The 19,602-nt window shown below is 42.3% G+C and overlaps 1 protein-coding gene across 2 annotated transcripts in view; it reads right to left on the bottom strand.

The window, feature by feature from the left end:
• Positions 1–10,529, bottom strand: part of EEIG2 (EEIG family member 2) — a 31,149-nt gene extending 20,620 nt beyond the window's left edge. For both annotated transcript variants that reach the window (XM_035122169.3, XM_035122171.3), the window contains exon 1: positions 10,204–10,529. In XM_035122169.3, the coding sequence (XP_034978060.1) occupies positions 10,204–10,352 (149 nt within the window). In that variant the 5' untranslated portion in view covers positions 10,353–10,529. The remainder of the gene's footprint in view (positions 1–10,203) is intronic.
• Positions 10,530–19,602: the final 9,073 nt, after the last annotated feature.

The following is a 19,602-nucleotide window of genomic DNA, read 5'->3' on the forward strand; positions in this document are numbered from 1 at the left end:
GTATTCTCTTCCCAGGCCCCTGTGGGGCAGTGTGAAGAGGCACCTTTCTTTGGTGCCTGGGGGGGGGGGCAGCTCAGAGACCAGGGATGGCAAGAGTGGATGCCCAGAGGAATCTCATGCATGAAGACAGGAGAGGAGACTGTGGGGACACTCCACGAAGGAGGGTGTTTGAAAAAGGGTGAGAGGCTGCCAGCTCTGCAGGCAAGGGGTGACATAACTGGGCTCCTGAGCCCAACAGAAACTTATAATGGAAAAAACAAGAAAAGCAGACCTAGTCTTAAGATGCTGCAGAGTACCGGAGTTTGGGCCACTAAGGCTGAGAGTATTCTCTTCCCAGGCCCCTGTGGGGCAGTGTGAAGAGGCACCTTTCTTTGGTGCCTGGGGGGGGGGGCAGCTCAGAGACCAGGGATGGCAAGAGTGGATGCCCAGAGGACTCTCATGCATGAAGACAGGAGAGGAGACTGTGGGAACACTCCACGAAGGAGGGTGTTTGAAAAAGGGTGAGAGGCTGCCAGCTCTGCAGGCAAGGGGTGACATAACTGGGCTCCTGAGCCCAACAGGGGTGCCGCAGAAAGAAGGTAGTTGGTCAAGGGAGCTGTGGACTCAAAAAAGTTGAAAATCTTTGCACTAGGCTAAAACTTTCAAGGCAAGCTTTAATAGCTGTAAGACTATGTATTTAACCAAGGCACTTAAACATACAGTGGAACCTCGGTTTATGAACACCTCGGTTTATGAATTTTCGGTTTATGAACGCCGCGGACCCATCTGGAACGGATTAATTCACTTTCCATTACTTTTAATGGGAAAGTTCGCTTCAGTTTATGAACGCTTCAGTTTATGAACAGATTTCCGGAACCAATTACACCCATGTTTCAGTTTTTGAACGCTTCAGTTTAAGTACTTCGCGGACCCGTCTGGAACGGATTAATCCACTTTCCATTACTTTCAATGGAAAAGTTTGCTTCAGTTTATGAACGGTTTCTCCGCGGACCGTCTGGAACGGATTAATCCACTTTCCATTACTTTCAATGGGAAAGTTCGCTTCAGTTTATGAACGCTTCAGTTTATGAACAGACTTCCGGAACCAATTGTGTTCATAAACCGAGGTACCACTGTATTGCATTCTGGTAATGAAATCCCAGTCTACATTCTGTCTTCCTGAGACAGAAAAAAGGTCACCAAATACAAACCGAGTTGTTTGTTTCACTGCTTTGAGAATTTGTCCCAACTGAAAATCTGTCTATAAATTCTTAAATAAAAACAAATGTGGTACTACAATAATTTCACAAACAATTTAATATTTATTTACCTACAGCTGAAAAGCATTCAGAGAAAGTTAGCAAATAGAACACTGCATGCAACTAAGTACAGTGAACCCTCTGGATACGGATTTAATTCATTCTGGGGGTCCGTGCGCACCCCGAAAAATCTGTAACCAGAGGCGCCACTTCTGCGCATGGTGCGATAAAGCGCTTCTGCACATGCGCGCAGCATGCTTCTGCGCATGCGGCGAAACCTGGAAAAATCTTCCGGGTTTGCTGCTTTCACAACCCGAAGATTACATATCCAGAGAGGAACGTAACTCGAGGGTCCACTGTAGTCAGAAGTTTAACATTGTAGCATTTTCTAAAAATCTCCCCCACCCCACCCAAAAATGTTTCACACATTGATTGGTTACCATGGAAAGTGAACAGAGATGACAGCCTACTTGGCAACTGTGTTGCAGAACAAGTTGATGAATATGTTCCACTGTGAGTCAACTTCATATGAGCCTTAGGGAGTAATTTTGACATGTACTATGAGTAGTGTTGTTTTTTTAAAAAGCCCAACTGCATTTTTTTAAAAAGCCCTTTAGGGCATACCTACCAGGATTTCCCTTCCTCCCAGCAGTTCCTCATGCAATTTTGGAGTTTGGAGGAACTTTACAAAGGCAGGCTTCCCTCTTCTTTCAAATATATTAGAAGGAGGAGGAGGAGGAGGAGGAGGAGGAGGAGGAGGAGGAGACAACACAACAGTGGTTGTATCCTTCCTCCCAAGATGGAGAGACAGAACATTGTCTCCAATGTCACATTGACTTTTGGAAGCATTCAGAGCCCAGTGCCAAACCAGTAAAACGTATTGTAGCTTTTCAAATCTCCAAGGTTCAGTCTACATGCAAGGAGCCTTCACTAGTCTCCAGGCATAGGAGAAAAGCAGGAACTTTCCCTGTTTCTAAGCTCTCACCTGGTAAAATACGTGCTTGCCAATGGCTGGTGAAGTTATGGGCTCTTGCAAAGGCTACCCATTGGCTATATATTGCTGTGATTTCCCAGGCAATTGGCCATTCCTATTTTTGCAATCATGTGGCAGGCTATAAAATCAGGAAGCTTATCATCCCCCTAATGGGCAACTGTATGTAGCTGATGGTTTGGGCAGTGGGTTGGCATAGGCTGGACTTTAGTTATTTGATACATTCACCTTTTCTGTAAACTTTTTAAAAATTTAAGCTAGGCTCCAGAATTTAAGTTTAGAAAATGGGGGAGGATAACTTTATAATGAACTTTTAATTAATGCAGATTCCACACAAATGTTTACACTGAGATTCCGATTTATGGCACATGAAAGTTCAAACATTTTGCTAGAAATATTCTAAGACATCAGGATAAGGCTTCCTTAAATAAACAAAACAGTAGAAGCAAACAGTGCTGCCAACTTCCTAAATTTGCAAATCACAATTTGCCTAGTCACCTGGTGTAAATATAAACTGCCCAAGGCAAACAGGCCTATTCCAGAGGCTGTCCTTTGTAGTGTAAAGTTTATAGCTTGTTCTCAGTTGAAATTCAGGCAGTGAAGAAGAAATACAGTAGTTAAGTTTGCATATGCTCAGTTCTGCACTGATTGAGCTTTTAGTACCCTTGCTGGAATGGCTGAAACCTTCTGTTTTGTTTTACAAACAGTGTGGCTTTCCTACTATTGGATTTTATATTTGATTGAGACTCTGTCAGCTTCATTATTTGTGCTAGTTTAGAACTGTGGGGTTACCGGTATCTTGTTTACTTGGTTGCAGTTTATTTCCAGTTCTGTTCCTATGCATATTTACTTGGAAAGAACGTCCACTATGTTTAACAACAGTTTTTTCCCTTTTATATATAAAAAAACCCCTGTACATATGCTGTGCACCATTCGCTCAAGCAAGTCCCACTGAACACAATCTGGTTTACTACCTTATATTCTTATACTGCTCTTACTCATATCAGATTTCCACTGGAACTGTACATCATAAAACAAAAATCAGAAGAGAAATACAGGTAAAATGGCCTCATAGGTAAAGGGACCCCTGACCATTAGGTCCAGTTGTGACCGACTCTGGGGTTGCTGCGCTCATCTCGCTTTATTGGCCAAGGGAGCCGGCGTACAGCTTCCAGGTCGTGTGGCCAGCATGACTAAGCCTCATACTTTATCTTATTAGTCTGGGATTGCTGTAATGCAATATTTCCTGTATTTCACTGAAGTAAGCTCTCTTCTTTAACCATCTACATTTGATTCTGCAAATTATAGAGCCCTCTTTCTACATATGCTTCCCTAAACCCTTCTCCACTGGTACCAAACTTCTTGTTTAGCCTAATATTATTTTCTTTATCTCCATGCAGCTTCCTATCTCAGGAATATCATTCCATCTGCCAATATATTTTCTTCCTCTGCACCAACTTTCAAGTGCCTCCTTAAAGCACATCTGTTCACCTTGATTGATTTCAAATTCCCCTTTATTTTTCCTCCCTGCCTAATGTGTCTTAATTTTATTCTTAGACTGCAAGTCTGCAGATGGGGCCTGTGGCTTTTTATTTTATTCCTGTGACTAGGAATGCAAAACAAAAACATGATTCTGTCACAGGCAACCCAGTCCACTGACACACTATTTTCTACCATACACAATATGCAGTGATCCATGTATTTCTCACAAATGTAAGAAGCAGAAAAGTAAGTAAATACATCAAATAACACATTAAGCTAGAATATACAGTGTCCCAACAACACTTGTGGTCAACTAGAGGAAAAGACAATTAGAAATAGTCATCATATAAACCTTCTTGGCTGAGGTAATGAAAAAGTAAATTAATAGAAAGGCTGTCCAACTGATTCAGCTCAATGTGGGAGATTGCAAAGGCAGCTGCCTTTTAACTAAGGGAATTCTAAGTGCTTCAGTCAGTAGTGTGTGAAAAATGGTCATTTGTTATTGATGAAGTAACTCATTCAGAGGACTGTTAAAATACATGCAGAGACCAGATCCCTCCCCCCTCCCCCGCGTTGACGGGGCCCATGTAAGGCTGCACTACCCTGTTCCGCCCCCTTTTTGTGACATTTTTAGGTCACTTCTGGTTCGGCGTGAAGTGTGCGGTCGCGCATATATCGGATGCACATAAAACAATTGCTGCCTGTATAGAAGGAAAGACTTTAAATGTATAGAACTGGAGATTGAAAATGAGCCAATTTCATTACAGAGCGGAATGCCAAATGTATTTTCACACCTACAGAATTAAAAGCAAATAATTGTTATAAACAAGAACCCAGTGTCAATGTCTGGAGCTTATCTCTCAGTACAGGTCATACTAAAGGAAGTTCTACTAAAAAGGAAGTTCAGCACATAAACATTATTTGATATTAGGGATTTACAAACTCGTTTTAGCATTTATATCCCGCCAGCACTGAAACTGCTACATAATTTTTGTATACTGGCACTCAGCATCTCATTCTGCTTCATTAATCCACCAGTATCTTGCAAAAAGAACTGAGGCCGAAGTTTCGATGCATATGGTCAGGGGGAATTCTGCCAAGTCCCCACAGCTGGATTTCCTCTGCTGCACTAAACGAATCAAAGTCATTTGCCAGTAAAATGTGCCTCTAACACAGGAAATAGCATGAAACTTCATACTTTTACAATAAAAAATGTGTTGTGGTTCTAAATGGAACTATATTTATAAAGTATGCTGCATCTCATGTACATAGTGTTGGGGGTTGGGGGAGAATGCTTCGCCAAAAAAGAATATGGGCACAGAGTGATTAGGTATTTCTAAATACTTCTATATACACAGAAAAGAGAAGAACTGCATGAATGTCCATCCCTCCAAAATTAAGGGGGATTAAATGTGTGCACATACACACAGAGAACTATTTTGAGATAGCAGGGATTTCAGGTTCACCTTAATACACCCTGAGATTAGGGCTGCAACACTGCATACACTTTGCAGCCAAAGCCATACAGCACAAATGTTACAGATTCATTTTCTCAACTTGGTCCTTAGCATTACATCTGGGAAAAAGGTAATGTTTACTTCTCATTTCTTCTCACAAACTCTCATTACAGACTACCTCTTAAACTTATACTCACAATTAGAAGACATTTACTGGGGAGTAAGTAGCATTGAACTTAGCAGGAACTCCCCCACTGACTACACTGTAACAATGGCAAAATAATGGATTTGTCCAATCCTGCCATGTACAATTTAATTTATAGCTACATAGCACATTTGAAATTAGCTGGGAAGAGTTTGAATCCAATTAATTACCGGTAACACACAACATAGTGCTATGATTTTGTTTAAGATTTAGTTTGCCAGGAAACATGTACTGCTACGCTGTGGCCAAATCATAAAATTTAATATTATGATGGCACTGCAGAATACTACGGGCTGACAGCTTCCAACATTACTTTTTCCCACTAGCAATGTCAATTTGTATGGAGAAAGGCAACCAGGTAATGGCATAAGGCCAACATCTTTGAATGTCAAATGCCTGAAATCTATGAAGGGCAGAAAAATCACCCCCTCCAGTCAACAAATCTGCTCTGGAGCACTGGGGAACACTCATAACAGATTTAGGGGGTACATGAGGGAGGAGAGAAGAAAGCATTGTTACGCAAGAAGAAATCCTTGTGCTTAGTGCTATGTTGAATACAACCCACAGTGTGCATGCAGCCCAATGGCAACTGCCTTCTTCCACATTAAACTCATTGTTCTCAGAAACTAATAACAGACACACACACACACACACACACACATGCCTTAATATTGCAAGGAACTATACTGCTAGACAGAGCAACAGCATTCCAATAAACAAGAAAAGAAGGGTGGTGAAACATATCATGGAAACTTCTAAGATCAGTCTGTGATACAAAAGAAAACTTTGGTTTTAGATGAATAAATCCATAGTGAGACGTACAGCACATTGAACAAACTTGGGCACTCTCTCTTAAACCATCCCTTTCCTCACAGGGCACCACAAAGAAACATCAGGTGCACATTATTAAAAGAAATATATAAAATTATACTTTTCAGACACAGAAGAGACCCAAAATTTAATGGTTTATAATTTTTACACAGCTGAATGTTTCTAGCACAGGTTTTCACAGCTACTCTAACGCAATTTAAAATTTCAGTTTCAATATTAAATGTCTTCCAGGTTGTTATACTATATTAACTGTCCTTTACCTTTACCTTACCTTACTATAGTATATAAAATCCCAAGCTTGTAAGAATTACCAGAATTCTGGTTATTGATACTAAATTAAATAGCATGTTTGTCACAAAGTATGCCACCTCATAAAAACTCAGTAAGAGAGGACAAATGAGACCATTTTGCAAATAGAAGAGAGATGTGTGTTACAATTCTACACTGCTAAACATTAATTTTGAAACTGGGTTTCTTAAGTCCAATTTCAAAATGCAGCACACTAGACCACAATAAAAATGCCAAAGATTCTTTAAAAAAAATACTTGTAATGGTAATAGCCTAAGAATAGCTAGCTCATATTTAACAAATTCAAGCACATTCACTCATTAGTGAATATTCCAATTCTTGGAAATAATCATTGTAAAACCATGTAACTGCATGTTTGTGCTGTTTATAGCTGTCACCTCCATGAAAACTTCAGATTTGGCACATTGTTGTGATATAACACACACACACACACACACACACACACACACACACAAAGTAATTGTCTGTGTTTGCATGTCATAAGGCGTCGTTTTGATTATCATGACACAGGTATCATGGTTTAACTTTATTGTGCACAAGCAGCATGCTGTCTGTCTGATTGTTCCCACTTCTTTCCTGGTGCAAACAGGACAAACTATAAAACTCTCATAAAGCTTGCTAGCCAAACTTAAACCATGCATTTTTACTGGATTGTTGAACCTGGCTTTTTTGGGAACAACAAGATCCTGGGTTGAGATATAACAAGAGTTTCTCCTGCTTTTAACAGAGGAGGAGTGAAGTAGGAGCATACTGTGATAAGCTAGAAACCCTGGCTTATCATGATATATGATCACATCATCAAGTTAATACTGTGTAAAACTGGATGTGACAGTATTTATTCAAAACATTTATACCCCACTCTTCATTCAGAAAGGCTTGCAGAATGTCTTACGGATCAATAAAAACAACACAGTTGCTCCTCTGAGGCTTACAATGTAAATACAGTATGCACAACATAAAAGGAAAATGGGATGGGGAGGAAAGAAGAAAAGAAGCAAATTCACATGCAAAATTATTGATATTGCAAGGTTCTAATTATGATAAGCTCTGATGGAAAGGGCTACAGGCCTTGATAGTCAAGGTCCACATACATATACTTCTGGGCAACACACAGAAGCTACAACCACTTGGTAATCCATGCTTCACTTTAGATCACCCTTTCACACTTTATAGAGAGTCTGTGGTACCCAAGTTAACCCTGCCATTATCTGATCCAGTGGCTCTCTCAGTCAAACACAGGAAAACTGCAACCCTCAGTATTATGCAATTACAAACCTCTCTTTTTCCAATTTTAAACACAATGATTTAAGTTGAGACACCTCAAAACTGTAATATGATGCCCTGGTGAGATCACAACTAGAACTGTCTCCACATGCGGAATAACAGCAGGCTCTTCAAAGTAGAAAATGGCAACTAGAATGATTCAGGAAATAAATAGAATTTTGTATTGCTGAATGTTCAGAAGGCTCTTTGTTGTAATTTACAAATGTCACACTAAAGTGGGGAGAAATGCTATGCAGGATCGAGAAAAATGTGACCATGATGAACCAAAAGTGATTTCAAGCAAGTCAAAGAGTTTGGTTTCATTCAGTGGGATTTTTGCCTTTTTGTTTTTGAACAGCAAATTCCTATGCCGTAACCCGAACTATTTTGGAGAACTCAGTTTCAAAAGCTGTTAGCCATAATAAGCACTGATAAATGACTACATGTGCATGTGTGTTTGCACTTGAGCACACTGTTTAAGAAACAAAGCCCTGAATCCCCTTGAGCACACAGAAACAGCTGTGTAATTCTTTGTATGCTGGCCTGAAGTTAGAAGTTATAAGAACCACTGCATACAGATTTGCCTTTAAGAGGTTAGAAAGCAAAAGAAGATACCTTAATATAAATTCAAGAAATCTTCATAGTACAGCTGTTGGAAGGAAGAACCTCACAGGGTTTCAAAACACTGGTTTCTCAACTGAGATGTAGTGATATTATTATTTTAATGAATTGTAAAAAGTCTCCCCTTCCTCTGAAGCTTCAGGCACTGTGACAACCAGAGACAGGTGTTATGGATTTCATTAAATATTCATTTGGGGGTAAATCTGTGGATGACTTTTGTATTACACCTAGGACAACTTCACCCAGTACATTTGATACTTCTCTTCATATTCAATCACAGTGATAAAATTTACTTTTAAAAAACAAAAATTGAAAGACTGATAATTGCTTCTGTGATCATCATGGAAACTAGGCTACCACGTAGCCTGTCTGCATGAACCTCCTCCCATGTGGGTCTGCCAATTTTCAACATATCATTGCAAAATGCAGAAATAGAGGGAGGAACTGCATATAAACATCACTGGAACTGTGTAGAGAATTGCTTCCAACACAAAAGAAAGGCACAAAAAGTAGCCTCAAGGTGGTTCAAGCCAGCATCCTAGTAGCATTTTGTGTAATGTGTGACTGTTCCACTGGTTGAAATAATACCTTTCTCCACTTCCCCAGGAACGATCAGACAAGCTTACATGGCAGTTAGACTAAGTCTGAGATTTTTACTTTATCTTTTTCTGTAGTGTACTGCATTACTTTGTATAATTATGTACACCAGCTGGAGCTATCTACTTTGCTGGCACCTTCGTGCAACACAGTGATCATTCCTAGTCTCTGCAAATGGCATAAAATAGAGATAGTTGTGGTATGAGCCTAGTCTTGGGCGTTGGACCTTCTGGCTCCTTTCTAGTTCCCTCCCAGAAATTCCACTGTCCTGTACTTTTTAGGGCTGTTCTGTAATAGGTTTACTGAACGAATACTTTGAGACTGGATATTACAATCCCCAACACTAGGTCTCAACATTTGTGGGGGAGGTTTCCAGTTCTGTGTTGTTTGGATCAGCAACAGAACTGCTAGGACGCATAGGAAGGAAAACAATAAGTTGGTGAGATTTATGGAGTAGTTTCCAATTCCGTTAAAGGAAATTAGATGCTAGATGCAATGCACGCATGCGCATATATACATACATATATGTATATGAATGCGTTGCATCTAATTTCCTTTAACAGAATTGGAAACTACTCCATAAATCTCACCAATTTCAGCCCTCAACTGAGGGACTATATGGGCTAAAATTAAACACAATAGGTTTGAGGGGCTCAAATCTGCCAGGAAACAGTACCTTTTTGATCTGGAAGCCTCACGCGGAATCCCATCCATTTTTGGGCAAATGCATTATTTTGGTCACCCAATGGTGTGGCCAGAGACACTGACTTCACGTGCATCATGCAGTTCCAAGAGAACTCAGCCCTGGCACCGAAAATAGGCATTTGGCGGGTGGGAGTGGGAATGGGAGCTCAAGATGGTTTTGAGGAGGAAACGAGTTCATTCCCCACCGGGTCTATAAGGATTGGGAAAGGACACGTTTTGCAGGAGGAGGAGGATCAAAACCGAAACGTCTATAGCATTTACGACTACGCTCCCTGCCCGCGCAAAATGAGCGTGTCTCCGACGCCTTTGAAGACTTAACAGGTGTATTGCGGCTGCGGGGGAAACGGAGCAGCCCCGCTTCTGTGCTGGGGCGCGTCCACACTATAACGCGGCTGAGCGGCGGCATCTCTCTGCCTGCCATTCGCCACCGCTCCGGTCAGGTTAGGGCTTCTCAAAACGAGGGTTTGTGGCAGCGGCGGCCGAGGCTGTTAGTTCCCCTTTTACCTGGACGACTCTCCGCTGAAGCTGCCGCCGTCCTGCAGCCGCACCTTGCAGAAGAGGATCCCGTTGACGAAGGGCACCGAGGAGAGCTCGTCCAGCTCCAGCTCCACGCGGAATTTGAACTTCTTCTTCTTCATCATCATGAAGGCCATGAAGCGGGGCGGCGGGAAGCAGCCGAGAGGAGGGAGGGAGTGAGGAAGGAAGGAAGGGAGAAGTAAACAAGGCGGCGGAGGGAGGGGGAGAAGAAGCCTCCCCACCTCACCGGCGGGCTAACCCCCTGCCGGCTTCTCCATTACCACAGCCGCGCCGTTTCCTCCTTCGACCCTTGTGACCAAGCGCAGGAGGAGGCGGCGAGGAGAAAGAGGAGGAACAGCGGGGAGAAAAGGGGAGGGCGGCGGAGGGGGGGGGAGAGAAACGCTCCCGCCCGCGCGCGCTGTCTTCGCCTCAGGCAGGCGGCGCTGCCACGCAGCGGCACCCTGCCGCTCTCGCCTTGTTGAGCCCGCCCGCCTGCCGTTCAAAAAAAGACCGCCTCCCTTCCTGAAGCCACAGAGGCGAGTCCGCCAACCCCTTTCAGGGCAGCATTCCTATCTTATTTGCCAGCGCGGCCAGTGGTTGGGGCAGGGCCGGGCCAGCCCGAGACGTTTTTGGCGCCTGAGGCGAACGACAAAATGGCGGGGGCTCCACAACCCCCTCAAGGCTGCCTTGTAGCCCTACAGACAGTGCGAACTTCCACCAGCCCCAGGCCAGCATGGCCAGGGGTTAGGGCCTGCCTCCAGGACGTTTTTTTGGGGGGGGGAGCACAAAATGACTCCACCCTAGGGAATGAGGGGTGATTGAAGTTATACATCAGAACAAGGGGTCGGGAATAAAGATCTACGTTGGGATCTGTGGGTCCTGCCGCCGGAAGCAGTTGCCTCAGCTTGCCTCCTGGCTAGGGATGGTGGGAGGTGAGAGTCCAGCAGCATCTGAAAAGCCACAGGTGGCCCAGCCCTGCCCTAACAACTTGCCCCCAGGCTTCATCCCCTGGACAGTTAAGAAAATGTTCCAGATTAAAGATAATAGTACAGAGTGGGCAACCCTGTAGCGCAAGCCAAATCATGTCTACTCAGAAGCCAGCCCCACGGTGTTCAATGGGGCTTACTTCCATTGTATGTATTTAGGTGATAAGAGGGCAGGCTTATTGGTGAAAGCAACCCATGCCCAATTTAGGTTGGTCATTGAGCTGTTATTAAAGCCCTGTCCGAAAAGTGGCAACCCTGCAAAGCACAAGAGGAGGAAGGAGGGACAAGTTCTACATTACACAACCTCATCCTTTCCCTGATCACGTCTCAAGTTGCTCTAAAATAGTTGCTGCCACCAACCCTTCCACTCTTACAGTGATTAATGTGATGTGGTTCACTCCTTTTATCACTTTTTAGCCACCCTGATTGCCAAGGAGCATAAAACAATATACCGTATCTCCTCGCCTTCTTTAAAGTTGATATGTGCTTGTGTTATTGGATCAGTGACCTGGAGAAACTTCTTTCACACCCTTCCTGTGCCCTTCTTGGCCAAAAACCGTTGCACAGGCTAGATTTCTAAATGTATTAAGGACCTTCAATTGAGAAGTTTCTTAAAATAGCAAGAGGATTGCAATCCTGAGCATGCTCAGCAAAAAAAAAAACCTAGTAATATTAAGACTGCTGATATCATTAATCACTTGATTTAAAAGATTGCCTAAATGCAGACGAGCCAAAGATGTATTTGCCAAATATAATGCGGTACCAATTACTTCAATTTGTTTATCACCTTTGATCCATGGAGCTCAAGGCAGTGTACGTGGCTCGTCTCCATCAATTTTGACTTTACAACAAACCTTTCAAGTAGGTTAAGAAGAGATACAGTGACTGGCTCAAGGTCACCCAAGGGAGCTTAATGGCTGAACAGAGATTTGAAACAAGGGTCTCTCCCTCCTGTCCTACGGTAGTTCAACACTGCATCAGACTAGCAAATGTAATGATTACGGATATGCAGAGTTTTCAGCAGCACAATTTTTATACAGTATACCCTTTTTAACAGTTTCTCCTCTCTCTCTCTCTCTCTCTCTCTCTCTCTCTCTCTCTCTCTCTCTCTCTCTCTCTCTCTCTCTCTGCCAATTCCCAATATTTCATTACATCGGTGGCTTTAGAATGATTTTGGGGACATTTGGCCTTTAGTGGGGCTTTTCTCCATTGGTGTGCCCTCTTCTTGGCCAATCCTTACAGCAGCGTTTCTCAACCACTGTTCCGCTGCACACTAGTGCTGGTGTGCCGCGACGTGCGGCGACGAGAAGGGCGATTTGCATTGTCACGTGCCTGGCGGCCACCAATAGACAACGCTCACCCGCCGGAAAGCAATATTTCTCCTCCTCTTTCCCAAAGCTCAGTGGGGGTTAGAGAGTGTCCTTATTTACATTAGGGCTTAAAACACAATGTGGTTGTGCCCCCCCCCCGGTGTTTCAAGTTGCTTTTTCACTTTGCTGTACACACCAGAGAGGAAGTAGGGATGTCTTTACCTGACGTGCATTTCCTGATGTTTCCTTCCGCCAAACTCGTATTCACTGAAGCTGTCATCTCTGCATGCACTGTCCCATACGTACACACCTCATCTTAAATACAGCTTACATTTTCAAATCTGTATTATTTTTGTTATTCAGTAGGCACTGTGGGTTAAACCACAGAGTCTAGGGCTTGCTGATCTGAAGGTCGGCGGTTCAAATCCCTGCAACGGGGTGAGCTCCCGTTGCTTGGTCCCAGCTCCTGCCCACCTAGCAGTTCGAAAGCACACCAAAGTGCAAGTAGATAAATAGGGACTGCTCCGACAGGAAGGTAAACGGCGTTTCCGTGCGCTGCTTTGGTTCGCCAGAAGCAGCTTTGTCATGCTGGCTCCATGACCTGGAAGCATGACCCTTGGCCTATAGAGCAAGATGAGCGCCGCAACCCCAGAGTCGGACATGACTGGACCTGATGGTCAGGGGCCCCTTTACCTTTACCTTTTTAGATTATAAAAGTGGTCGTTGTTGGTGGTGGTTTTTTAAACATCCGTACATAAGCCTGATGTTATATCTCCCTCTACTGTGTTCACAGTATCACTACAAATGTTCAAGAAGAATAAAATACTTAAAAGGTATTAACAAAATATATTTTATGTATTCTATAATATATAGATATTGAATATGTGTGTCTAACAATTCAATCCTATAAAACAGTGCTCCCCAACCTTTTTATCGCCGTGGACCAGTCAACGTTTGGTAATTTTACTGCGGCCCGCTGAGGGGGGGGGACGTTGATTGTTTATATTTTATTTAGATTGTTTTGATTTAATAATTTTAATTTAATTGTATTTAATGTTCCTTGGGCGGCCCGGTACCAATTGATCCACGGACCGGTACCGGTCCATGGCTCGGGGGTTGATGACCACTGCTATAAAAGTCTACTCAAAAGTTAGGTCTACTGAGTTTGATGGCACTTGGGATTTAGGACGAGCTGAAATCAGAGACACACAAATTTGTTTTGCCAAGCACTTCTTCAGTGGCTCAGGGATTTCCTTTCTTTCCCTCATCTCAGAAATATTATTCTGCTCACCCATCAACTCTGAAGCTCCTGTCAATCATCACTAATTATATTCTACGAATTAATCATTTTATAGTTTGCTTTTTGCTTTGTAAAGGACAGACTTTCATGACATGCTTTATTCAGTGGTATCGAGTCATCAAGAGGGGTCATGATGAATTGTGAATCATAAAGCCTAATCACTATTTCTATGCATTAGTTTAGGAACACATAGTTGTTAATGCTAAAGTGTTAGAGGACAGTGGTGTTGAGTGTATATCCCCACTTTCATTCATATACATATACACACCATGGCACGTTATGTTTGAGCATGGGGCAGGGGGGGGCACCACACTGAGCTGGACGGAGTGCTAGGATGTCTTGTAGGAAACAGTTTCCTGGCACTGGTCACATGTCATCTGGAGTGACTCAATCTTTATTTTGGGGTGCAAAACATTTTTCTTATTGATATACAGTGGTACCTTGGTGGTTTAAGAACAGTCCAGTTTAAGAACGATTTGGTTTACGAACTCCGCAAAACCGGAAATAGTGTCCTGGTTTGAGAACTTTACCTCAGTCTAAGAACGGAATGGTGCTGGAGGAGACTCTTGAGAGTCCCATGGACTGCAAGAAGATCAGACCTATCCATTCTTATGGAAATCAGCCCTGAGTGCTCCCTGGAAGGACAGATCCTGAAGCTGAGGCTCCAATACTTTGGCCACCTCATGAGAAGAGAAGACTTCCTGGAAAAGACCCTGATGCTGGGAAAGATGGAGGGCACAAGGAGAAGGGGATGACAGAGGAGGAGATGGTTGGACAGTGTTCTCGAAGCTATGAACATGAGTTTGACCAAGCTGCGGGAGGCAGTGGAAGACAGGAGTGCCTGGCATGCTGTGGTCCATGGGGGTCACAAAGAGTCGGACACGACTAAACGACTCAACAACAAGAATGGAATCCGAACGGTGGAAGGGCACCGGCAGCGGGAGGCCTCATTAGGGAAAGCGCGCCTCGGTTTAAGAATGGTTTTGGTTTAAGAATGGACTTCCAGAACAGATCAAGTTCATAAACCGAGGTACCACTGTACATATGAACCCTTTTTGGCTTGGGGGGCATCACACTTGAGAAGTCACTTGTGCAAAAACAAAGTGAATATGATCTCCCAGTTATCTATTCACCTGGCTGTATCATGTGTTAAATGAATGAATGAACGAATGTTGTTTGGTGTGGAAAGAATGCTGGTGCTGTGCATCTCAAATGAAGCAGTCTCCCAGTCATGGAGACATAGCCCAAAGCTGCTTTTTGCCCCTGGTTCAAGGGTATATATACTTACTGTTCTTTCTTCAGACAGCTCGTGTAGCTGTGTTGAATAAGGAACTGGGAACTAGCGACAAACTTTAGCTTCATGTCAACTTAGGTCCCATGCCTTCTATTGTTATAGGATCAATGCCTGTCATCCTTACCTGTGCTATGATATTTGTGGGGAAACAGAGGCCAAGGTTCAGTCTGCCCCTGCCTCCTCTCCTAGGCTCCTAGCACTCTGTCAGCGATCAACTAGTCTATTCTGATGAACACCACCTTGTATACTACCGGTATGTGAAAAGTAACCAAGCGCAATATAACTATGGTGATGGTATAACTTTCTTGGAGTCAGTAGGAAAGAGATTAACTGACAGGATGTGGCCCTTGGAACATAAAACATTACCAATTATTTGAAATAATACACCTGGTGCAGAAGTTACATGGTATGGAGTAGCTATTTTGCCTTTTCTCTCTGAGGCTATTATATTAAATTAAGTTGCATTCCCTTGGAAAATGAACTATAAATACATTGATGTAAGTGGTAGAATCCTACCGTAGAAGACTGCAGTAGCCTGTAATGCATTTTCCTTTGTGCCACAATCAGATTTGGTGCTGGAGGGTGGGATCCTGCACACATATACTTCCACTGGCTTTAGTATGTTGGAAAGGCTTGCCAAATGATCAGATACAACCCTGTTTGGCCGCTCTTGTGCCCTTTAACAGAACTACAACCTGAAATACATAAATCAGCAGCTGGATATTTTCACAACCCGAAAATAAACATTACCACCTGTTATTTTTTTTGCATATTAAGGTGCCATTATGAGCAGTTTAAGTTGGCAACCTTTCTTGCGCACTAGGAGGTAAATGGGTACATGGCTCCTCTGAAAGTTTAAGCCCCATTGTAATCAATTTTGTTGTTCTGGAGGTGAACAACAGAAACCTTGTAATAAGCTATATTAAGCAGGAGTGTACATGTCTTAGAAAAAGAGCTATAAATAGAGTCAGGTGTGGGTGGCATTGAGGCAAATGGGAATCACACTAATTAAAGGACTGTGTTAGACAATGCATGTATATATAACATCTTAATATTGTTGGCACCAATATCAATGCATCACATTGAGTGAAAGCACAACAGTTCCAAATTAAATGCGGTTAATAGTAAATGCATACATAGCTCACATGTAACTGAAATGTTACCCTACTTCTGTAGAAGCAGACAATGAGAGAAACAGAAATCCCATTTTAAAAATTTATCTAGTGCTCTATACATCAGTCAATTTCCTTTATGAAAACCTGGTAAAAGTTTCCTTATATACAATTGATTTGTAGTCTTAGCTATATGCCCCCCCCTCCCAAACTGGACAGATACAGAGGTGGACAGGACTTTTTACCCTGGATATCTGTGGAGAAAAGGTAATGTTTAATATTATTTATTTAAATATTTATTATAATACGTTATTTATTAATTAGATGATGTGCTCTCCCAAGCCCACATTCACAACATGTTTGCACTCCTGTCTCAGAGACGTCTTGGTCTGGCTTGGTCATATCCACAGAATAGAAGATGGCAGGATCTCCAACAATGTGCTCTACAGGGAGCTGACTTCAGGCACTGACCCATTGGCAGACCAAATCTGGGTTACTTACAAACGTGACATGAAGACTGGCAATATCAGCCCTGCCTTGTGGGAATCCCTTGCAGATGCCTGGAGACAATCAGTCAGCTCATGTATCCATAGCAGTGACCAGAGGAGGAATGATCACTGGGAGGAGCACAGAGAAAATAAATAATATGGTACATCTGCAGTAGCACAACTGGATGCCTTCATCTGCCCCAGGTGCAACAAAACATGTCTCTCCCATATTGGTCTCAACAGCCAGAGCAGGTGCTGCAACCTTCCAACAGTTTGACTTCATTCCCAAAGGCACACTCCTCCAATGTCTCTTGAGACATATGGATGCAAACCATAGAAGATTTATACCCAGCCTTTCAATCAAGTGGTTCTTAAGGTGGCTTACAAGCAACAGGTAATGCTATAAAAGAAACCAACACCCCACAAACACAACACAAAACTGCCCTTAAGTCCTTTGGCTGGGGGCACAGCATGAATCCCTTCAGTTCTTTAGGAGGGGGTAACTGGAGCAAAATATTATTTCTTGAATAGGTGAAGAAGCAAACTACCTATAGCCGCAACTTCTCCAACTAATGGATGAGACCAGTTTGGTCTAGTTGACAAACTCCACCTGCTAAAATCTCTTCTATATTAAAGGTACACGAGAAGCTTCCTGTTTTTGCATCTGGCAATAAGGTAAACAGAAGCAAGAGAGAATGTGGTTTCTGTACCTGTAATAGTTTAGTTCTGTACCTTTAATAGTTTAGTGGTGCCTGTTAAAATTCCTTCTTCCACACAGCTGTTAAGGGTGCAGGAACCCTGCTCTCTGTAGCTTCTGGCCACCCTATTCAGAAATGCAAAAAACAGGCACCTAGTTAGGCGTGCCAAGAACTTAGAATCATAGAATTGTAGAGTTGGAAGGGATCCTGAGAGTCATCTAGTCCACCACTTGCAATGCAGGAATCTCAACACATGGTCTCCTATCCAGTGTGAAACCATACCAGGCACTGCTTAGCTCATAGCTGCCAAGTTTTCCCTTTTCTCGCGAGGAAGCCTATTCAGCATAAGGCAATTTCCCTTAAAAAATGAGAGAACTTGGCAGCTATGGCTTAGCTGTGCAAATGTGCTACCGGTAGTTGTTTTACTGCTGCCAGCAGCATGGTCTGCAAAATCACATTTGGATGACTCACTCAGTTTATGGATCCAAATCAGTCATAGGTTCAGCTGAGAAGAGACTTACAAAATAGTATAGCTGTCTTGGAATGGCACTTTATTTTGCCTGTTTAACAAAGGTGGGATGGACAGGTTGAGGCTTTACAGCCCCCTTAAGTACATGTTGTAAAGAACTCTAGAAATCTCAGGGCTCTCAGTAATGAACCAATCAATAGGTGAGATGCTCTAATGAATGAGATTAGGTACCATGCCAGCGTATAGGAGGTCGAGCAGTAGTGTAATAATCGAAGAGGAATGTAGAAAATTTAGCTCTAGGACATATTTTCATAGATGGAGCAATGACATCATCAGCTAGAGATCTAAGATAATTGACAGATCTTTCTTGCTCTTGCAAGTGCACAAGGTGATAATGAGTCTTTCAGGTTTTACTATACTATTGTTTGTGGCATCTTAGTATTGAGAAAACCAGAGAATCAATTAGGGCTTCCTGTATTGATTCCCCTTGGGCTGGGACTATGGGGGCTGTCATGGTGAGCTTCTTCATCTAAAAACCAAAAACCAAAAACAAAACCAGCTGCTGTGTTTTCTCTGTTTAATAGATACATTCAACAGAAAAAAAGAGAAAGGTTTAGGAATTTAGGGGTGTGTGTGTGTGTATGAGTCCGCATACAATTAACATGGATATCTATCTTTCCTTGCTGGTTTTTTGCCATGGCAAGCCAAGCATGAATAGTTATATGCCCTTGCTTTTTGACATGAAAGCTTGCGACAATATGATTTTATTGTTTAATACACATACTGTACAACAAACTACTTATTTTTTTAAATATACATTTCTTTTTATCACATATTCATCCCTTTTGTTTCTACAATATCATTTTAATAAGCCACCTTATATCTGATATAGCATTTGTACTTCTGTATAATGTTTGGAAGAACTCATAAACAGGAAATAATAGTGATATCTATTGTCTTTTAGGCAGTGGTACAAACCTTGAGAGAACAAAGTTCCTGCCCATAGACTTAACAATCTAAGAGTTATGGAATAAAAAGGACAAGAGATAGTTAAGGAACAGGAAAAGAACCAGATTCAGGCACTTATTCTGTTACAATTACTGTACATAACTGTTTCATGAGCACGTGCAATGGTCATTGAGGCAGTTCTAGGAGAGGCAGAGCCATTAACAGTTGGTCCCATATACTATCTCACTTTTTCCTCTGCTGCAATCAGCTAGCATGACTAATAATCAACAATTCTGGGAGAGGAGCAGACAAATGGCAGTTGATCCCAATCAAACATTCCAGATGCTATATTATCCTTTAAAAAAGAAAGAAACCAATTTGCACTTGTAGCTTTCTGTTTTCCCAGCAGTCATACTTGAATGACTTCAAAACATAGTGTTTGTTTTAATGTAGCTGTCAAAGGTAACAAATTTGACTATGCAATTTATTGTTCAAGCAGAAATGATGATTTAGTACTGGATGTATGAATGACTCACTAGCTAAGTATCGATATTAAAACGACTTATGCAATCACACACTAGGATCATTCTTTGGTTGGTTTTAAGCAACATATGAATAGCAGAATATCTGGGTGATTTTATTTTTGCATAAAAATAGTTATGTAGGCTTCTCTAATACATACTACGTTGTGTGAACAGTCAAGATATAAAACTGGCTGTATAAATGGAAGTCAGCCAGCTCTAGACTACTTGTACTATTTTGTTATTATTTAAGAAAAGTTT

The sequence above is a fragment of the Zootoca vivipara genome, chromosome 7 (assembly GCF_965207765.1).
Source record: "Zootoca vivipara chromosome 7, rZooViv2.hap1.1, whole genome shotgun sequence".
Taxonomy (NCBI): domain Eukaryota; kingdom Metazoa; phylum Chordata; class Lepidosauria; order Squamata; family Lacertidae; genus Zootoca; species Zootoca vivipara.